The sequence below is a fragment of the Carassius carassius genome, chromosome 18 (genome assembly GCF_963082965.1).
Source record: "Carassius carassius chromosome 18, fCarCar2.1, whole genome shotgun sequence".
In the NCBI taxonomy this organism is placed as follows: domain Eukaryota; kingdom Metazoa; phylum Chordata; class Actinopteri; order Cypriniformes; family Cyprinidae; genus Carassius; species Carassius carassius.
Genome location: NC_081772.1, coordinates 8,137,759 through 8,158,369, shown reverse-complemented (window position 1 = coordinate 8,158,369; position 20,611 = coordinate 8,137,759). Strand labels below are relative to the sequence as shown.

General features: G+C 40.4%; 1 protein-coding gene and 1 long non-coding RNA gene across 2 annotated transcripts; one reads left to right on the top strand and one right to left on the bottom strand.

Annotated features, from left to right (window-relative positions):
• Nucleotides 1-1,318: 1,318 nt before the first annotated feature.
• On the bottom strand, nt 1,319-5,143 carry rpl7l1 (ribosomal protein L7-like 1). The gene is made up of 6 exons (XM_059498434.1): nt 5,095-5,143; nt 4,528-4,636; nt 4,278-4,441; nt 3,797-3,934; nt 3,437-3,546; nt 1,319-1,593 (listed from the first exon to the last, which is right to left on the bottom strand). Exons 1-6 carry the CDS (start codon nt 5,106-5,108, stop codon nt 1,385-1,387), a joined length of 744 nt encoding a protein of 247 aa, XP_059354417.1. The 5' UTR covers nt 5,109-5,143; the 3' UTR covers nt 1,319-1,384.
• Nucleotides 4,103-20,310, top strand: LOC132092268 (uncharacterized). Its single transcript, XR_009422204.1, has 3 exons — nt 4,103-4,266; nt 19,931-20,139; nt 20,178-20,310. It is a non-coding gene; the product is annotated as an uncharacterized LOC132092268 (long non-coding RNA).
• The last annotated feature ends 301 nt before the right edge of the window (nt 20,311-20,611 follow it).

Genomic DNA, 20,611 nt, shown 5'->3' with positions numbered 1-20,611 from the left:
TTGGCAAATGTAAAAGCCCTTTCACACCAAAAGTCTCAGGCTGAAGGAAATGTAAATTCACGTCTGTACAGTAGAACATAGAAGTTCAACAAACTTCAGCAATACATATAAGAAGAAATGTTACTTTATCTTGTGTAATTTTTGCTTATTAATTTGTTTGAATTGGATCATTGAAGGTCAGCAGCAAAATGGTTAATCAACTTGATATTTACATATATTTACACATATACAAGATATTTGTATCATTTAACATATTTAATTATTAAAACTTTGAGTAATATTCTGAATTGCTTTTGTTTTTATTAATTTTGAGGACTTAACTAAATCTGATATTTTTTTTGTGAGTACATGAGATTAATCAATGCATGTTCACATTTAGTCTAGAACTACATTAAGAATCCTGATTTCCCTCAACAAGGGAACAGTAGCTCTTTCAATCGAAAAATGGGAAAAAGGGTCCCACTTTATATTAAGTGTCCCTTATACCTGTGTACTTACAACGTAACTACATGTGTAGGTAGTATGTAACCACAGTGTAAGTACACATTGGTACAAAGTATCTACAGCTGTAATATTTCTCTAACTACACATGTAACAACCCTCCGAACGGTTTGTGCAAGTACAAATGTTTAAAAGGACATATATAACTACATTTTGTAACAACAATATGTATAAGAGTAATTGGAACCATTTGTGGGTGGAGATGGGTAGTTATATGGGTGAAATAGGATCCAGGGGGTGGAGATGGGTAGGTTTAGGGGTGGAAATGGGATCCAGGGGGGTGGGGATGGGTAGGTTTAATATCAAATATAACATTCTGGACACCAACCACAATTTATATGTAGAGCCCAACTTAGTGGGCGCTGCTGTGTAACATCAGATTAATAACATGATAAGTATAATAGAAAGTTTAACACTTTATCAAAAAGTGCTGTTAGTCCTGTTACACATTTGTACTTTCATTACTAAAAAGTTTTCTTACCAATGTCCGGTTATACATTTATATTTCACAAATCATTCAGTGGGTTGTTACATATGTGTAGTTACACAGACATTAGAGCTGTAGCTACTATGTACCAATGTGTACTTACACTGTGGTTACATACTACGTACACCTCTAGTTACTACGTAAGTACACGGGTATTAGGGACACTTAATATAAAGTGGGACTGAAAAAAGTAACTGGTGTTACTTATTTGAAAAAATAACCCTGATATCTTGTAAATTAAAAAGTAATGTGTTACTTTACTAGTTACTTGAAAAATGTAATCTGATTATGTAACTTGAGTTACTTGTAAAGCATTACCCCCAACACTGCTTCTGAATAAACATTTATTCTCAAAAAAGGACATTGACAAAGGTGACAAAATAACGGTCCATTGGTTCAGTTGAGTTTCCTGATGACTGTGTTTATGTCCTCAGCTCTGGGTCCAGGATCACCAATATCTTTCATGAGTCCAACTTTGTCTCTAGCAGCATGTCGTGGTACTGATAAACGGAACGGATACAGGAAGTTGTTGACAAACCTGAAGTTCTTTCCAGCAGAATAAATCTCATGGATAAGGTCCTCCAAACAGATGATACCATATTGTCCTTGAGACACAAACAGAAGAAACCCATTCAGACTATACATTTAATTTTAAACGGTAGTATAAATATATGAAGCCTATTAGATAATTGTCATTACAAATTTACTAGGATTTTGTTTTGCTACGGTCTGTTTAAATCATTTACAGGTGTTGGTCATATAATTAGAATATCATCAAAAAGTTGATTTATTTCACTAATTCCATTCAAAAAGTGAAACTTGTATATTATATTCATTCATTACATACAGACTGATATATTTCAAATGTTTATTTCTTTTAATTTTGATGATTATAACCGACAACTAAGGAAAATCCCAAATTCAGTATGTCAGAAAATAAGAATATTACTTAAGACCAATACAAAAAAAGGATTTTTAGAAATCTTGGCCAACTGAAAAGTATGAACATGAAAATATGAGCATGCACAGCACTCAATACTTAGTGGGGGCTACTTTTGTCTGAATTACTGCAGCAATGCGGCGTGGCATGGAGTCGATCAGTCTGTGGCACTGCTCAGGTGTTATGAGATCCCAGGTTGCTCTGATAGTGGCCTTCAGCTCTTCTGCATTGTTGGGTCTGGCATATCGCATCTTCCTCTTCCCAATAACCCCATAGATTTTCTATGGGGTTAAGGTTAGGCGAATTTTCTGGCCATTTAAGAACAGGCATACCATGGTCCTTCCAGCTTTGGCACTGTGTGCAGGTGCCAAGTCCTGCTGGAAAATGAAACCTGCATCTCCATAAAGTTGGTCAGCAGCGGGAATCATGAAGTGCTCTAAAACTTCTTGGTATACGGCTGTGTTGACCTTGGACCTCAGAAAACACAGTGGACCAACACCAGCAGATGACATGGCATCGCAAACCATCATGGACTGTGGAAACTTTACACTGGACCTCAAGCAACGTGGATTGTGTGCCTCTCTTCTCTTCCTCCAGATTCTGGGACACTGATTTCCAAAGGAAATGCAAAATTTACTTTCATCAGAGAACATAACTTTGGACCACTCAGCAGCAGTCCAGTCCTTTTTGAAGCGAGATGCTTCTGACACTCTCTGTTGTTCAAGAGTGGCTTGACACAAGGAATGCGACAGCTGAAACCCATGTCTTGCAGACATCTGTGCGTAGTGGTTCTTGAAGCACTGACTCCAGCTGCAGTCCACTCTTTGTGAATCTCCCCCACATTTTTGAATGGGTTTTGTTTCTCAATCCTCTCCAGGGTGTGGTTATCCCTATTGCTTGTACACTTTTTTTCTACCACATCTTTTCCTTCCCTTCGCCTCTCTATTAATGTGCTTGGACACAGAGCTCTGTGAACAGCCAGCCTCTTATGCAATGACCTTTTGTGTCTTGCCCTCCTTGTGCAAGGTGTCAATGGCCATCTTTTGGACAACTGTCAAGTCAGCAGTCTACCCCATGATTGTCTAGCCTACAGAACTAGACTGAGAGACCATTTAAAGGACTTTGCAGGTGTTTCGAGTTAATTAGCTTATTAGAGTGTGGCACCAGGTGTCTTCAATATTGAACCTTTTCACAATATTCTAATTTTCTGACATACTGAATTTGGAATTTTCCTTAGTTGTCAGTTATAATCATTAAAATTAAAAGAAATAAACATTTGATATATCAGTCTTTGTGTAATGAATGTATACGACCAGCACCTGTACGTTTATAGTCACTGTTTCCCAATTCATTGTGATTATTGTCAGGTACAATATAATTTACACTGCCCCCTTTTTGAAAAAGCTGATTACAAAATTCCTTTTACATGGTACTGCTCATTCTTCAAATTTTGTTAGGTACACCAAAATCCCCAATCTCCCACTGAATTAAATGTGTCAAAGACTTACCGAGATGCTGTTCAATGAGTGTATTGTCAGTCAGAGGAATCTTTCTCTTATCAACTCTTGCCAGACCTCTTTTCAATATCAGCTCACGGACTGATTTCAAGTTGGGATAACTGATAAGAGATCACATCAATAAATTAAATAAGGTAAATTCACAAAAAAAAAAAAAAAAAAGCTGCCAGTCCTTTAAATCCAAATAAACCTAAACCGATGGAATATGCTAGATGGGAATTTTTGTCCCCATCTACAGTCTGGAAGACTCAACAACAGTAGATGAAGGTCAAAGCCAATCTGCAGATCTGGTGTTTTTAAAATCTGTTCAGATATTTTTTTTAATAAAATGGACATTTTATGAGTACTCACCCCCAAGCAACATAGGGCTCCACAGTCTTAAGCATTTTTATAGAAGCCTTGCTGACTTTCACAAACGTGCCACTGAAGATCTTCCTTACCCTTAGCATTTGAATTGCCCTGATCACTTTGTGGCTCACACCTTTGATCCTACAAAGCAAAAAAAAAAAAAGAGAATAAAAAAATTTTTAAAAAAAAAGTTCCAACCGATTTGGAACAATCAATAAAGCAATAGTCTTGAAGGAATCTTAAAGGAATAGTTTGACCAAAAATGAAAATCATTCCACTCTTTCATCTCACTGCCAAACATTTCATAAAAGAAGATACAGTATTTTGAAAATAGTTTTTGTTAACGGAATAAATATCAGTTGAGTCTAATATACTTTTTCCATCAGGTTTAGAATGACATGAAGGTGATTAAATGACAGAATTTCCACTTTTGGGTCATCCATCCCTTTAATCTCATTGTGAATGATGCATAAGTGGACATTACTCTCTGATGCGGACAGCAAAGACCAGGCTTTTCTTTGCTGGTGGCATGGGAGGTGGAGGTCTGTGTTTTAGTCTGGTGAGCCGTGTCTCATCTCGACTCTTCCTCTTGCTGTTTTTCAAAAACTCCTCCAACCGCTTAAACTTCAAGGGAATTCCTTTTTGAACCTGGTCAAGTTGAGGCAATTTCAGTTTTGTTCAGAAACAATTATTGGACCATTCATAAAAGCTGGTTATTAAGAAAGAATTCTCACTTTTCTCTTCTGCTGTAATGCAAGTTTGGCTTGAGTAGCTTTGATAGCAAGGTATGCCTTCCGTTTCTTGAGAAGGTTTTCAGGAACGAGCTTGATAACCTTTTCATTTCTGAACAAACCAAACCAAACATGCACACATTTTTTATTAAGATTTAATAAATGTATAGATATTCTGTATCAAACCTGACTACTTAAGTTTGTAAAATAATGATTTCACTTTACTTCGACGTAACCCTAACTAAGTACGTCTGCTTTAATAATTCATGTCGTACACAAGTAAGTGACATTTACTATTTTTTTGTGTTTGTTGGTCAGATATATAGTATAGTATACAATCTGTGATTAACATCTGAAAGATTATTTCTTATTTTTCATTTTTTCACACCATGTGAAAACAAGCTCACATAATCCCCCATATACTACGGTTTATATACGGTTATTCGGAAAAATAATTATTCAAACATATTAAAAACATTATATGTATACAAAAAAATGACAAATAAGAAATAGTCTTTCAGATATTAAGCACAGATTGTTTTAGATTTTTCTGTGAATCCAAACACTCACCCTGAATCTGCCATCGCTTCTGTTGTGACTATTTCCGGTCGCACGGTGATGAGGTTTTGAATTCTCCTCTTTTTTTGTAGTACTGCCCCCTTGTCGTTTGGAGTGCTAACAGCACATTCTGTATTTGGTTGTTAACAACTTGAGCTCGAGTCTGAGTCTGCTCATATATATATATATATATATATATATATGTGTATGCACAATTATTTATTGATTTATTAGACCTTAGGTCTCCAAACATTTTTTTAAAGATAAATTTGATTTAATTAATGATAAGTGCAGTAGCAATCAATTAGATCTCTCTTTGTTAATATTTGTTCTCTTCCACCAAAATTTGTTTGGGTCAATATGTTTCAATCATTTGTGTGGGAACAAATTAGGAAAGCTTCAAAAATAACACATCCTTAAACCCCAAAGAAAAACTGACTAATAAAGAAGCACGTACAAATAGACAATTTTCTTTCCAAAAAGTAGCTACATGAACACAATCCCAAAAAAGGTGAGGTACAGACTCGTCTTACTCCACAGAAGGAGCATAGGGGATCGTACTCAGGAAACAATTTTCTTTAAATGAATGGGTAAAATCGATAGCAACTTGAATGATAGCTCTTTAACCTTATTAGTGATTATATACTTGTTGGATAGAGACCACACTTTCTTTCAAGGAATATCATTAAAACAATTACTCCAATATGATATTATAGAAGGGACAGTAATAATATAATTCTGAAAAAGTTGTCTAATCCTTCTATTCCTTAGAGAGGGACTAGATAAAAAACATATCTTCCATATTGCTGTCTCACAAGGATGTAACCAAGAGGTAGAAGAGAGTAAAGAATCACCTGAGTTTTTCAAAAGTGCAATAGCTCCACTGGAAAAAAGCATTCTGTCAACCTCTACAGAAAATTATTTATCCACATGCAAAGAAAGAGTGGGGTAGGTCAATCTAGAAATACCCTCCACTTTGGTGAGGAGAGCCTTTCCTCGTAAAGACAAATCTCTTTGGAGCCAGGAATTAAGTTTTTTCTTAGCTTTAGTAATTACTGGATCAAAGTTTAATTTTCCTCTCATACTGACATCTTTACAAATTGTAACACCCAAATAATTCACTTGAGACTTATCAGGAATATTGTGCAGGAATGGAGCAGAACAAGACTTTAAGGGAAGAAGTTCACATTTATCTAAATTCAAAGAAAGGCCAGAAGCTTTTGAGAACACTTTAATAAGATCAAGAGCGATAGGGACCTGCAAGTTTTTTTTTTAAAGAGCGTGGTATTATCAGCTAATTGAGTTATAATAATGTGTTTATCTGCTATATTAAGTCTTTTGGCCAGTAACAAAGCTGCTATCTTATAATCACAGTTTAATAAACAAATTGGACGCCAGCTATCAATCAAAAGAATGTCTTTAGGTTTAGGTATTAAAGTAAGTAATCCCTGTGATAAAGTAGGCAGAAGTGTGCTAACTCTAGAGCAAAAACTCTACTAATGAGCTGATGACACAAATCATCAGTGAATAACTAACAGCTCAACAATACACCATGAGTAAACATGCTCATGTATGTAAATGATCAATTCTTATTAGTATTTGTGTGTGTGTGTGTGTGTGTGTGTGTGTGTGTGTGTGTGTGTGTGTGTGTGTGTGTGTGTGTGTGTGACAGTTCTGCAGCTGTTACTTGGATTAGATTAATTTTATTTTTTTATTAATTTTCTTAAATTAGGACTACATTAAATCCAAATAATTTAGCATTTTTTTATGTTTTTAAAATGTCAAAGTTTATGCAACATATATGTTTATTTATTATGCATATATTTATGATGAACATAAATGATACATTTTATATGAATTATAATCTATTAATTCATCTGTCTAATAATTTCTAAAGTAAAATATAATAATTATGTCCATCAAGCGCTAACAAGACTATCAAAATGTTAATAAAACAATAGGTTTAGAACAGGGCCGGATTGGGACTAATTTTCAGCCCTGGAGTTTCATGCCTTAGACCGGCCCACTTTAGTTTACAACTGACTATATTAAAATAATGTAATTAAAACCTCAGAATATAATTCCCTACAGCCTTGTAATTCATTGTATTTTTAAAAACATCATCATTTCCAATTCAGTGCAAAAACAATAGCCCAAGTTTTTCACAGTGAAGATTTATTAGAACAGTAAATAACAGGACAGTGTAAGAATCTCTTTTCTTTAAGATTTAGTATTCATAAATATCCAAACATTGAAATAAAGAAAAAAAATCTAATAAAAATAAATATATAAAACAAAATAAAAAATTAAGATTTCATTAATGTATTGCTGAATCATCAGGTATCATTAATTATCTCAGGGCATTTTTCATTGAGCAGGGTTCTTCATTACTATTAGTTCTTCTTCTGAATGACAATCCTACCTGCCCATTCTGGTGTGTTGGGCTGATGACTGGAGCTTGGTAACGTTACTGGGCCTTGTCTTCACTGTTAGCATCAAACTGTACTAGAGGTGGCTGCTGCTGCTGAAGAGCTACAAGAAAAAGTTTGATACATGAGCGGTGGTTTGCAAATGTCGCTAGCATCTTGAACTGCTCCCAGAGCCATATAAAGAGAGAGTTGCGACAACTCCATTGACTCCAATGGAACGCTTTTTTTTTTTTTTTTTTTTACAGCAATGGCGGCTCGTGGAGCCTCTAAATAGTTCCCGGAAGTAGCAGCAAACCGATGGGAGGGGCTCTCCGTTCATTGGCTGTGAAAGCGGAAGTGACTCTCAGGAAAGACAGGAGAGGAGAATGGTGGCGACATCAGCAGGACGTGATCGAGGAAATAGTAATCGACTGAAAGCGGGAAATTCAAAAAACATTGCAAACACTGAATTGGGAGCGGTTGAGCACGACTGCTTCGTGAATGTATCAGACATAGGTAGGTGGGAAGAAATGGATTATAGTGAAGGGAAAAATGAAGAAAATGAGGGAAAATTAAAGGGAGAGCTTTCAAAAAAGAAAGACAGTCAAGCAAAAGGGAATAAAAGAATAAGAAATGAAAATGATGAGGGGTTGGAAAGTGAGATAGAAGGACAAGAGCAAAATAAGAAGGAAATACATGATAATCTTAGTCATAATAAGATTCAATGATAAAGATCAAGAGAACATGAAAATTATCAACCCATTTGCATTAACAAAACATCTGGCAAGTAAGATAGGGGAGATATTATATGCAAAGGTCCTAAATGATGGAAATTTGTTGGTCAAGTGTGCTAATGAAGTTCAATTTGAGAAAGCATTCAAAGTAAAAGAGATTGGAAAACTGAAAGTGATAAACACAAGGAGGGTGGGAGCACGAAATGGTGGAGGATGCAAAGGAGTGATCTCAGGGATACCAATGAATGTAGGAATGGAAGAACTTAAGAGACATATTAAAGGGGGGAAATAGTGAGTGCACAAAGATTAAAAGCGACAAGAGAAGGAGTGAAAAGGGATAGTGAAACGGTTTTGATTGAATTTGAGGGGGAGAATATGCCAAAAAAGGTATACCTCGGTTATATGAGCTACCCAGTGAGACTGTATGTGCCAAAACCAATGAGGTGTTTTAATTGTCAGAGGTTTGGACATATAGCCAATAACTGTAAAGAGAAGAAGAGATGTGCAAGATGTGGGGGCGAGCATGACTACGCAAAGTGTGGAACAGGAGTGCAACCAAAATGTTGTAATTGTGGAGGAAGCCATAATGTGGCGTATGGAGGGTGTGAGGTGATGAGACAGGAAAATAAAATCCAGAAAATAAGAGTGGAAAAAAGGTTCACTTATGCAGAAGCAGCAAGAGTGTCAAGAATACATGATAATATTACCATAAAACAAGCAGAATTGGGGGTGGAAGAACAACAACAAAGTACAAGTGACAAGGTTTATGTGGACAAAAAGGACTTGGTGACGTTTATTGCAGGAGTGATAAACAGTACAGCTGAAGTTAAATCAAAAAATGATACAATTCAGCTGGTTGTCAAAGCAGCAGTAAATCATTTAGGACTAGTGGGACTGACATGGGAAGAAGTGAGGGAGAACCTTACCAATCAGTCAAGCCAGGAAGCAACATGTCTTGGTTTATAATAATGGTTTTTATTTTACAATGGAATGCTAGAAGCTTACTGGCCAATGGCCAGGAATTCAAACATTTCATCAAAGACAGGAAAGTAAATCCAGATGTAGTATGTATCCATGAAACTTGGTTAAAACCAAATTTAGAATTTGTGATTCAGGGATATATAGGTATAAGGAATGACAGAGATAATGGGGGACGGGGAGGAGGAGGAGGGTGTGCTACATTTATTAAGCAAAATATTCCATATAGGGTACTAGAAAAGGGAGAGGATCTAGAATACATTGTGGTAGTATGGTGGGAAAGAGGGGAGGAAGTGGTTATAATAAAAGGAAATAATAGACAAAAAGTAATATGGTGTGCAGATTTTAATGCTCACAGTAAAATATGGGGGGGTTCACATACAGATGTAAATGGAAGGGTTATAGAAGATTTGATGGATGATAAGGAATTAGTGTGTATGAATGACGGAAGAGGAACAAGAATAAACATAACAACTGGAAATGAATCGGCATTAGATATTACTTTAGTGTCTAATCCCTTGACTGGAATAAGTAACTGGCATATTTGGAGCAATACAACAGTGGGCAGCGATCACTACCCAGTATCATGCGCAGTGGGAGAGCGAGTGGAAATAAGACCAGGTGAAGGAATACCTAAATGGGGTTTTAGAAGAGCAGATTGGGTAAAATTCCAGCAATTAAGTGAGGAATCATTATTACGGATAGACATTTCTGGAAATATAGAAGAAATAAACAAACAAATAACATCAGCAATAGTCATGGCAGCAGGTGGATCTATTCCCAAGAATAAACAAAGGAGGAATAAAAAACTGGTACCATGGTGGACAGAAGAGTGTCGTCAGGTTGTTAAAAACAGGAATAGGGCATTTAAACTAGTAAAAAACACCCATAACATGCAGCATTTGATTCAGTATAAGAAGGCGCAGGCTAGTGTGAGAAGAACAGTACGTCAAGCAAAAAAGGCAAGTTGGAAGAAATTTTGCAATGAAATAGGAAGATCAACGCCTGTGGGAGAGGTGTGGGGAATGATAAAAAGGATGGGAGGAGTACGGAGGGAATGGGAAATTCCAGCTATAATTACTGAGGAAGGAATAGCAATCTCCAATAAGGATAAGGCAGAGATAATGGCAAAAGCATTTGTAAAAATTCACAGTTCAGATAACCTGTCAGAAGCAGAGGTGGGTAGAGTACCCAAAAACTGGACTCAAGTAAAAGTAAAAGTACTTCTAGAAATATTTACTCAAGTAAAAGTACTAGTCTTGAATAGTTACTTGAGTAAGAGTAAAAGAGTATCGGATAAAAAAATCTACTCAAGTAGTTAGTTACTAGTTACTTTGGGTCATATATACTGAGCCTATTTTTATTTAGATATATAGATAAAATGTATGTAATGTATGTGTGTGTGTATAAATGTATACATTTCATCAGCCTTTACTCCAATTTATGTAATTTATTATAAAACCCTGTCTGTTTACTTAAGTAACAGATATAGGTGTCATGCCATAACATATTTTTAATACGACTGACTTTATATTAAATGTGAATTTAACATTGAAAGTTAATGTGATATAAATATTGCTACTAATCTTTCATTGTTCAGAAAAAGAGCAAATAACATTTACATTATTAAAGATCATTTTCACTGACAGTCTAGATTTCAATCACTCTCAGAAACTCCCATTAAAATCACTGAAACTGTTAACACTGTGAAATCAATATCTTAATTATAGATTCGTACACACATCTGCACTTTGTTGTTTCTGACAAGAGAATTCGCCAGAAAGAGGTATTCAGTCAGTGAGTGAGTGAAGGAAGCACCGGCATTTTCGCGATGACTCATCTGAACACCTCTGATTGGCCAATGCTTTAATAAGCTCAAAAGAATCATGTGTGATTGGTTATAATGTGCAGTGCTGTAAAAACACATCTATCTCTGGCTCAGCGCCAGCAAGCAATCACAGATCTGAATTTAGCAGCTGATGATATGACTTGCTAAACATACTCGCACCGGTGTGATTGTATTAAAATAAATAAAATCTTAATCGGCTATTTTTTGTCTTTTGGAAGCTGCATTCAACTTGACTCCCCTCTGTTATAAGCCACACACGTACAACAAACTAATGTCACAGTGGTATCGTGTACTGTAATTGAATGTAGCCCAAGTTATTACCTGTTAAACAGTAGACAGCACATGCGGTGTTCATCTAATAAGGATCTCCATCGCAAGCAAATAATAGCCTTTGCAGATTTGCTTTCAATTCAGTGCAGTTCCAGCCACGTTTTCAACGCTCTTTCTGTTCTTAAACGTTACAACTCCGAGTGAACCACTTCAGACGCTCAGCGCGTGCGGCAGGGAACTAAACGACTCATTCAAACTGATTCATGAACCAATTCACTCGTTTGCCAATTGGTTTGATCAAGCCTTTGAACAGAATTGACTCAAAAGAATGAATCATTCGCGAATGGGCATCGCTCATTGCCCAGAGAAAAGTAGACGGCGCGTTTGGAATAAACTGAATCATTTATAACATTTATTGCATTAAGATAAAGTAACGAGAGGAGCGTCGCCCACAGTAACGAAGTAAAAGTACAGATTTTTCCCCAAAAATTTACTCAAGTAAGAGTATAAAGTACCCATCTTTAAATATACTCCGAAAAGTATTAGTTACCCCAAAAAATTACTCAAGTTAATGTAACGAAGTAAATGTAACTCGTTACTACCCACCTCTGGTCAGAAGTATGCAAAGTGAGAAAGGAAAGAACAATGGATCAGCATCCAGGTGTGTTAGACTGGAGGGAAAAAAACTGATGATAAAATTGATGAACCTTTTAATATGGCAGAGTTGATGAGAGCAATAAATAGAGCTAAACCAACATCTCCAGGAAAAGATCAGATATGCTATGTGATGCTAAAACATCTAGGGAAAGGAGCGCTCTTAAAGTTGCTGCACCTTTATAATAGAGTGTGGGAGGAGGGAAGACTACCGAATGCATGGAAAGAGGCAGTAGTCGTTCCAATAAGGAAACCAGGCAAGGATCCTTCTAAACCCTCCAGTTATAGGCCAATAGCATTAACATCAAATGTATGTAAATTATGGAAAGGATGATAACAGAAAGGTTATATCGTATATACTAGAAAAAAGTGGAAAGCTAGCAAATTATCAAAGTGGTTTTAGGAAAGGAAGGAGTACAATGGATTCGGTGATAAGACTGGAAAATGAAATAAGAAAGGCTCAGGCCAATAAGGAATCAGTCATTACAGCGTTTTTTGATATAGAAAAAGCTTATGACATGATGTGGAAGGAAGGATTGTTAATAAAGTTGCACTTGATGGGTGTAGGTGGAAGAGTTTTTAATTGGATAAAGAATTTTCTGTTTGAAAGGAAAATTGAAGTACGAATAGGGTCAGACATGTCAAGTCAGTACGCTGTGGGCAATGGAACGCCTCAAGGCAGTGTGATTAGCCCACTACTTTTTATCATCTTGATTGATGATGTCTTCACAAAGGTGCCAATGGATATAGGGAGGTCATTGTTTGCGGATGACGGAGTATTGGGGAAAAGGGGAAGGAATATGGAGCATGCAATCAGGAAAGTACAAGGAGCAATTGATGAGGTGGTGGAGTGGGGGTATGATTGGGGGTTTAAGTTCTCAATAGAAAAAACACAAACAGTCTTTTTCACCGGGAAACAAATTAAGGAAGGGATGAAGTTAAATATGTATGGGAAAGAATTAGAAAGGGTTGGAACATTCAAATTTTTGGGGAGCTAGTTGCTCTGCATTAAAAACAATATGTGGCACTGATAAGATCTGTGTTGGATTATGGCAGTGTAGCTTATGGGTCAGCAGCCAAATCTTTATTAAAGAAACTAGATATGATTCAGGCACAGACATTAAGAGTGTGTTGTGGTGCTTTTAAAACTTCACCAGTACCTGCACTACAGGTAGAAATGGGAGAAATGCCGTTAGCATTAAGAAGGAGGCAGTTGATGACAAACTATTGGGCTAATTTGCAGGGACATAATGATTTCCACCCCACATAAGTAGTGTTGCAGGAGACATGGGAGAATGCAAGATATAACGGAGATAATTTTAGTCGAGTAGGCAATGAGGTAGCAAAAGAATTTGGAGTATTTGATATGAAGATGAGCCCTGCAGTTGTATATCCGATGGTGGCTCCTTGGGTACTTGTTTGGCCTGATATTGACTGGTATTTATTAGAGTTAAAGATCAAATAGATTTGGTAAGTGCATTCAAGCACCACATAAGTAAAGATTATAAAGAATTCATACATATATATACAGATGGTTCTAAGACCTGAGACAGGAGTGACAGGATATGGGGTGGCAATTCCTGCTAAAGGAATAGGAATTAATAGAAGAACGTCAGATTTTTTAGGAGTTTACACAGTGGAAATGGTAGCGGTATTAGTTGCTTTAAGGTGGGTGGAAAAAACAAGACAAGAAAAAGTGCTGATATTATCCGATTCATCCTCAGTCCTAGTGAGTTTAAGGTCTTTTCACTCAAAAAGCCATCAGGATGTGTTATATGAAGTCCTTCAATCAGTTACCTGGATAGCAAATCGAGGAGGACAGGTTCAATTTATGTGGGTTCCAGCACATGTAGGGGTGAAAGGGAATGAGCAGGTGGATGAATTGGCAAAGAAGGCTTTAAAGAAGGGAAATATAGAAATGCTAATTAATATAAGTAAAGCAGAGGCCAAAAGTATCATCTGGGAAAAAAACAACCAAATGTGGGGAGTACAGGAGAGAGGAAACTGTAATGACAAGATTAAGGTTGGGGCACGGTGCGCTAAACAAATCACTGAAAATGATAGGAAGACACGAGACAGGCTTGTGTGAGTGGTGTCAAGAAGAGGAGTCAGTGGAGCACATAATTATAAGATGTAGGAGGTATGAGGAACAGAGAGTGATAATGGAGAATAATTTGAGGGAATTAGGGGTTCAGGAATTAACTTTAATAGGATTGATGAGCATAGGTGACAGAGCACAGGTTAGAATATTGTTAACTTTCTTAAGGGAAACAGGTTTGTTTAATAGATTATGAAGATAAACAGGGATATGGGAAAGTGTGTCGGGTAATGAATGATTATGTCTAATTTTTTTTTTCTTTTTTCTTTTTATATGTGGAAACTAGATTATAAGCCTATTGTCTGATTCACACTCCGGAGCAGAAGGTGGCGGTAATGCACCAAAAGCTGGTTGCCAACCGCCGTTAAAAACAAATAAGAAGAAGAAGCAAACCGATGTACACCAGTTCAGTGTGGTTTTAGGAAAAAAAGAACAACAATGGATGCTCTTTTATTGTTTGAAAATGAGGTTAGGAAGGCACTAATAATGAAGGAGTTCCCTTTCGAGAGTACTCTCGTACTGCGTAAGCTAGCTTACGCTATGGGAAAAGGTCCCCTTTTCTCGAGAATATGAAGCCAAAAATTATCCTTAATTTTTAAATAATGTAAAACGCAGTGCTGCAGCACAGCAGACCCAAGCGAAGCGGCTCGCGCGCTTATTGGCTGTGCTGCGGCAACTGCAGCAACCTATGGTGAGGCGGCGGAGAGGAACGAACCAATGGGGACGCTTCGCGCCCATTGGACGTCAGAGCGCGCCAAAATAGGCGTGGCTGGAACTATATAAGCCACCGCTTCACCATAGGGATCAGATTTCATCTCCTTCAGCGATCTCACCTGCACTTCGCTGTCTTCTCCGGAGAAGCCTCTACACGCCGTCGAAAAGCCTCTCAGCGGGATAGCACTGCAACGCAGATCTGAGGACTCCGGCTCGTGCTTCATCTCGACGCCGCCTTCAGCACTCGCTTCCTGCTGCGCCATCTGGCGTGACTATATCCTTTACAAAGCTAGTGTGTTTGCCGCTACATCACACTTTTTTCCCCAGAATTCGAGGCGTTGTTTCAAATGCCTCGGGCCTGCGCTTCCTGCCGAGGCCCTCTGCCCAGCGAGGACCGCCACATCATCTGTGTCTCCTGCCTGGGCCGCGAGCATGCTGAGAGCGCACTCTCCAAGGGCGGCTGCCCTGAGTGCGACAACATGGCTATATCGACCCTGCGGGCTCGATTAGCTCAAACCAGCCACGATGCTCCACCCGCTCCGCCTCTTCTCTCTCAAGTGCCGCGTAAGAAACGCCGCGATCAGAGAATGCCTGAGCACACTGCTACACGCGAGCTCACGCCGGAACACTCCCCGCGTGCCTCGCCCGCTCTCTCTCCTTCGCCTGTCCTCTTCGTGGACGAGCAGCGCCAGTCCCTGCTCACCAGCGCCCCCTTCTCCTTCGGAGCGCCTGAGGCGGAAGAGGACAGACACGACAGCCTTTCTCTCGCCGCGTCCAGTAGTGAGGAATGGTCGGGCTCCATTGCGGACCCCCCCCCCCTCTACAGCACCCAGCTGCACCGGACAACGCGCTGATATCGACGCGGAGCTTACTCGCGTGCTTACAAGGGCTGTCAGCGACCTTCAGCTCGACTGGTCTCCTCCAGACGAGCCCGCTAAAAGCAGGCTGGACGAATGGTTCTTGCAGGGGCGCCCTTCGGCCCCTCCGCAAAGAAACGCCCCCTTCTTCCCGGAAGTTCACGATGAACTCACGAAGTCGTGGAAAGCCCCATTCTCCGCACGCTTGAAGACTTCTGTCTCGTCAGCGCTCTCCTCTGTCGTCGGCGCCCGAGACCACGGTTACGAGAGCCTCCCCCCTCTCGAGGAGGCTATTGCTGCACACCTCTGCCCGCCCTCAGCCGCAGGATGGCGGTCGAAGCCTGTGCATCCATCCAAGCCGTGCCGCACCACCTCAGCTCTCGCTGGCCGAGCTTACACCTCCGCTGGTCAAGCTGCTTCGGCTCTACACACCATGGCTGTGCTGCAGGTTTTTCAGGCCAGACTTCTCCGTAACCTGGACGAGTTTGCCCCAGATACCTATGACTTTAAAGATCTCCGCAGCGCTACTGATCTAGCCCTGCGTGCGACAAAGACCACAGCACAAGCGATCGGCCGAAGCATGGCAAGCCTCGCTGTTTTAGAGCGACACCTCTGGCTCACGCTCACGGAGATGAAAGACGCCGACAAATCCGCCTTTCTTGACTCTCCTATCTCGCCTTCCGGCCTCTTTGGCCAGTCGGTTAAGGGTTTCGCTGAACGCTTCACTGAGGCTCAGAAAACGTCACAGGCAATGAGACACTTCCTGCCGAAACGCTCTAGCTCTGCTGTGGGACGCCGTAGAAATGCGCCGCCCCCTCAGACCTCGAAGCCATCGCAGCCAGACTTACAGTCTCGCCCAGCGACCAAAACCCAGCACCGCTCTCGCTCTACGAGCCGCAAACCGCCAGAGAGACGGGGACCTCGGCCCAGGATTGTGCTGAACCCCGAGCCTCCGAAGCCCTCCTGACCTTCGGGCTGAAAAGACCGTGGTTAAATCCCGCTGCAGCCCGGACCACCACACAAGAAACCTCACATGCTTCCTCCAATCCCCTCACTAAAGGCGGTTGGAGATGTCTATACTGCAGTAAACGAGCCTGTTACAATGCACGCACGCCTGCACACAAACGCCGTTTTCACGGCGACCTCAATAGAGCACAAAAAGAGCTTTTTCTATGTAGGCAGTGTGCCCACTACACAGTACGCACCCCTACATGTATACACACTCCCCCAAGTGTCACAAAGACACACTCGGGTCTCCTTTCATGCCCACCTTCCCGCTCGCGCCGGAGGTGCTCTAAATGTAGCGCGCGTGCCCACTTCTCAGTGCGCAACCCTACAAATAAGCGCTGTCACCACAGTGTCACAAGCACAGCATACTCGAGCTACTGGTCCCCTCATAACAGGCGGCCAGTGCCCGAAGCACATTCAACCCATAGCCGCACGAGCCGCTGCATGGCAGGCCATCCCCGGCATATCAAATTGGGTTTTGAATATAATAAAACGAGGCTACTCGCTCCAGTTCGCTCGCAGACCGCCGCGCTTTCGCGCCGTGGTCGAAACGAAAGTGAAAAGCGAAATGACACACGTCCTTCGCGGAACTGATAAACCTTCTTGCAAAAGGGGCGATAGAAACTGTCCCCCCTGCGCAGCGCGAGTCAGGCTTTTACAGCCGCTACTTCCTCGTACCAAAAAAGGATGGCGGTCTCAGACCCATCCTAGATCTCAGACGTTTGAACAAAGCGCTTATGACGCGATCGTTCAAAATGTTAACTACCAAACAAATACTCGCGCAAATTCGCCCGAGGGATTGGTTTTTCTCAGTGGATCTGAAAGACGCTTACTTTCACATTCAAATAGCACCCCATCACAGGCCATTCTTGAGATTCGCCTTCGAGGGGCAGACTTATCAGTACATGGTTCTTCCATTCGGCCTCTCCGTAGCGCCCCGTACGTTTACACGGTGCATGGATGCCGCTCTCGCACCCCTGAGAATGCGGGGAGTGCGAGTATTGAACTACCTCGACGACTGGCTAGTTTTAGCCCATTCCGAGGAACTACTGACGACACACAGATCCTGGATCCTCAGCCATTTAGAATGCCTGGGTCTCACGATCAACACTGTCAAGAGCGCTCTGTCTCCCAGCCAGAGGATTTCCTTTTTGGGGATAGACATAGACTCTGTGACATGTACAGCGCGTCTGACGTCACAGCGCGCTCTCACTATTCAGCATCTAGCCGTGTCGTTCAAAGCCGGGTCTCTTTACCCGCTCAAACGATTTCAGGAAATGCTAGGTCTGATGGCATCAGCCTCTGCGGTTCTCAAACTGGGCCTGCTGCGCATGCGCCCACTACAGCGCTGGCTGAGAGACCGTGTTCCAGCGCGCGCCTGGATTTCCGGCCGCGCGCGCATCAGGGTGACCCACGGCTGCATCACAGCTCTGGCCCCTTGGAAAATAGCCAACTGGTATCAGTTAGGCGTAAGCACGGGCGCTGTCTCGAAATGGAAAGTAGTCTCGACAGATGCATCCAACCTCGGTTGGGGCGCCCTGTACGAGGGCAGGTCTGCCTCCGGCCTCTGGTCGAGCCCGGAGCGACTGTTACACATAAACTGTCTGGAGATGTCAGCATGTCAGTGGTGGAGCATGTCAGTGGTGGCCTACATAAATCGCCAGGGTGGTGTCAGGTCAGAAACCTTGCACACCCTGACCGAACGTCTTCTGACATGGGCACATTACAATCTGCGCTCGCTAAAGGCAGCGCATGTACCTGGCATCCTGAACCGGGGCCCGGACATGCTTTCCAGGGCGAATGTTCCCCCTGGGGAGTGGTCTCTTCACCCACAAACGGTTCAGTTGATGTCGAGCATCTTCGGCAGGGCAGAGGTCGACCTCTTCGCCTCAGAAGACAACGCTCATTGCCCAATATATTTTTCAAAGAGCATTGGTTCGTTCCTCTCCGCCGCCTCACCATAGGTTGCTGCAGTTGCCGCAGCACAGCCAATAAGCGCGCGAGCCGCTTCGCTTGGGTCTGCTGTGCTGCAGCATTGCGTTTTACATTATTTAAAAATTAAGGATAATTTTTGGCTTCATATTCTCGAGAAAAGGGGACCTTTTCCCATAGCGTAAGCTAGCTTACGCAGTACTCGTTCCCTCATCTCAGGGAACCGAGGTTACGCTAGTAACCGAGTACGTTTCTTGTCGCAGTTTTCTTTGATATTGAAAAAGCGTATGACACTCTATGGAGGGAAGGACTGTTAATTAAGTTAGATAGAATTGGTGTAGGTGGGAGAATGTACAACTGGATATTAGATTTTTTATTTGAATGTACATTTCAGGTAAGAATAGGTGAAGAAACATCAGCATCATATTGTATCCTGAATGGTACCCCACAAGGAAGCATGATTAGCCCAATTTTATTTAATTTAATGATCAATGATATATTTGAAAAAGTTAAACCAAGCATTGGGAAGGCATTGTATGTGGATGATGGTGCTATATGGAAAAGAGGTAGGAATATAGGAAATGTAATTAAAGGAGTACAAGAAACTATAAATGAAGTTGAAAGATGGTCAGTAGACTGGGGAATGAAGTTTTCAGTATCAAAAACTCAATATATGGTTTTCTCAAGGAAAAAGAAAATTGAACAGATCACATTGAAATTATATGATCAACTGTTAGAAAGAGTGATAGAGTTTAAGTATCTTGGTTTAATCTTTGATGAGAAGATGACTTGGAAACAACATATTAAGAAAATTGAAAATAAATGCAAAAGAGTAATAAATTGTATGACCTCAATAACTAAATATGAATGGGGAGCAAGGAAAAGTGCAATGTTATGTATATATCAAGCCCTAGTATGTTCTAGCATAGATTACGGATGTGCAGTATATGGTGATGCAGCTAAATCTCAGTTAAAGAAACTGGAGAACATACAATCTAGAGCACTTAGAATCTGCTGTGGAGCTATAAGATCAACTCCTCTAGATGCTGTCAGGGTTGAAATGGGGGAAATGCCATTAGACCTGAGAAGAGAAAAGCTTGCAATGATGTATTGGGCTAACTTAAAAGGTGGTAAGAAGAATCATTGTACACGCGTAATATTAAATGACTGTTGGAAATACAAAAAGAATGGAGGAAATAGCTTTGGCTGGAAATATGGACAGTGGGTCAAGGATTATGGTATAGAGGATGAAGCAATTTGTCCTAACATGCCATTAAGTGGTGTGGCAGTGTGGAATATTACTGAACCTGTTGTTGAAATGAGATTATTGGAGGCTCGGGAAAAAGCAGACGAAATATGCAGTAATAGTTATAGAGTTAATGTTTTTATGAGAGAAAACTTTAATTCTTTTGTGCAGATTTATACAGATGGATCTAAGGATCCAATTGAGCAAAAAGTGGGCATAGGAGTGTATATTCCAAATTTTAAGACAGAAATAAGCTTGAGGCTAAGTAACAAACTGTCTGTGTACTCTACTGAGCTAACTGCAATTATAGTAGGACTACAATGGGTTGAACAGGTTAGGCCAAACAGGATTTTAATTTGCTCAGATTCTTCATCAGCTCTTAAAAGTATAAAGTCTACAAAAAGTAATAGAGAAGATTTGTTAATGGAAATTTATACTTTATTTTACAGATTGAAAATGGAAGGTATAACTGTATATTTTTTTTGGGTACCAGCACATATCGGGATAATAGGGAATGAAATAGCTGATAAATTAGCAAAAGAGGCATTAAAGAAAAACATGGTGGAAGTTAAAGTCCCTTTGGGTAGAAGTGAAATAAAATCTGAGATTAATAGGAAATTAATACAAGAATGGCAACAAAGATGGGAAAATAGCAGAACAGGTAGGTGGTTTTATAGTATTGAGAAATCAGTAGGGGAAAAAGTACAGTTTTTTGGAAGATATAGAAAATAAGTAATGATATCTAGATTAAGAATGGGACATACAGGATTAAACTCAACAT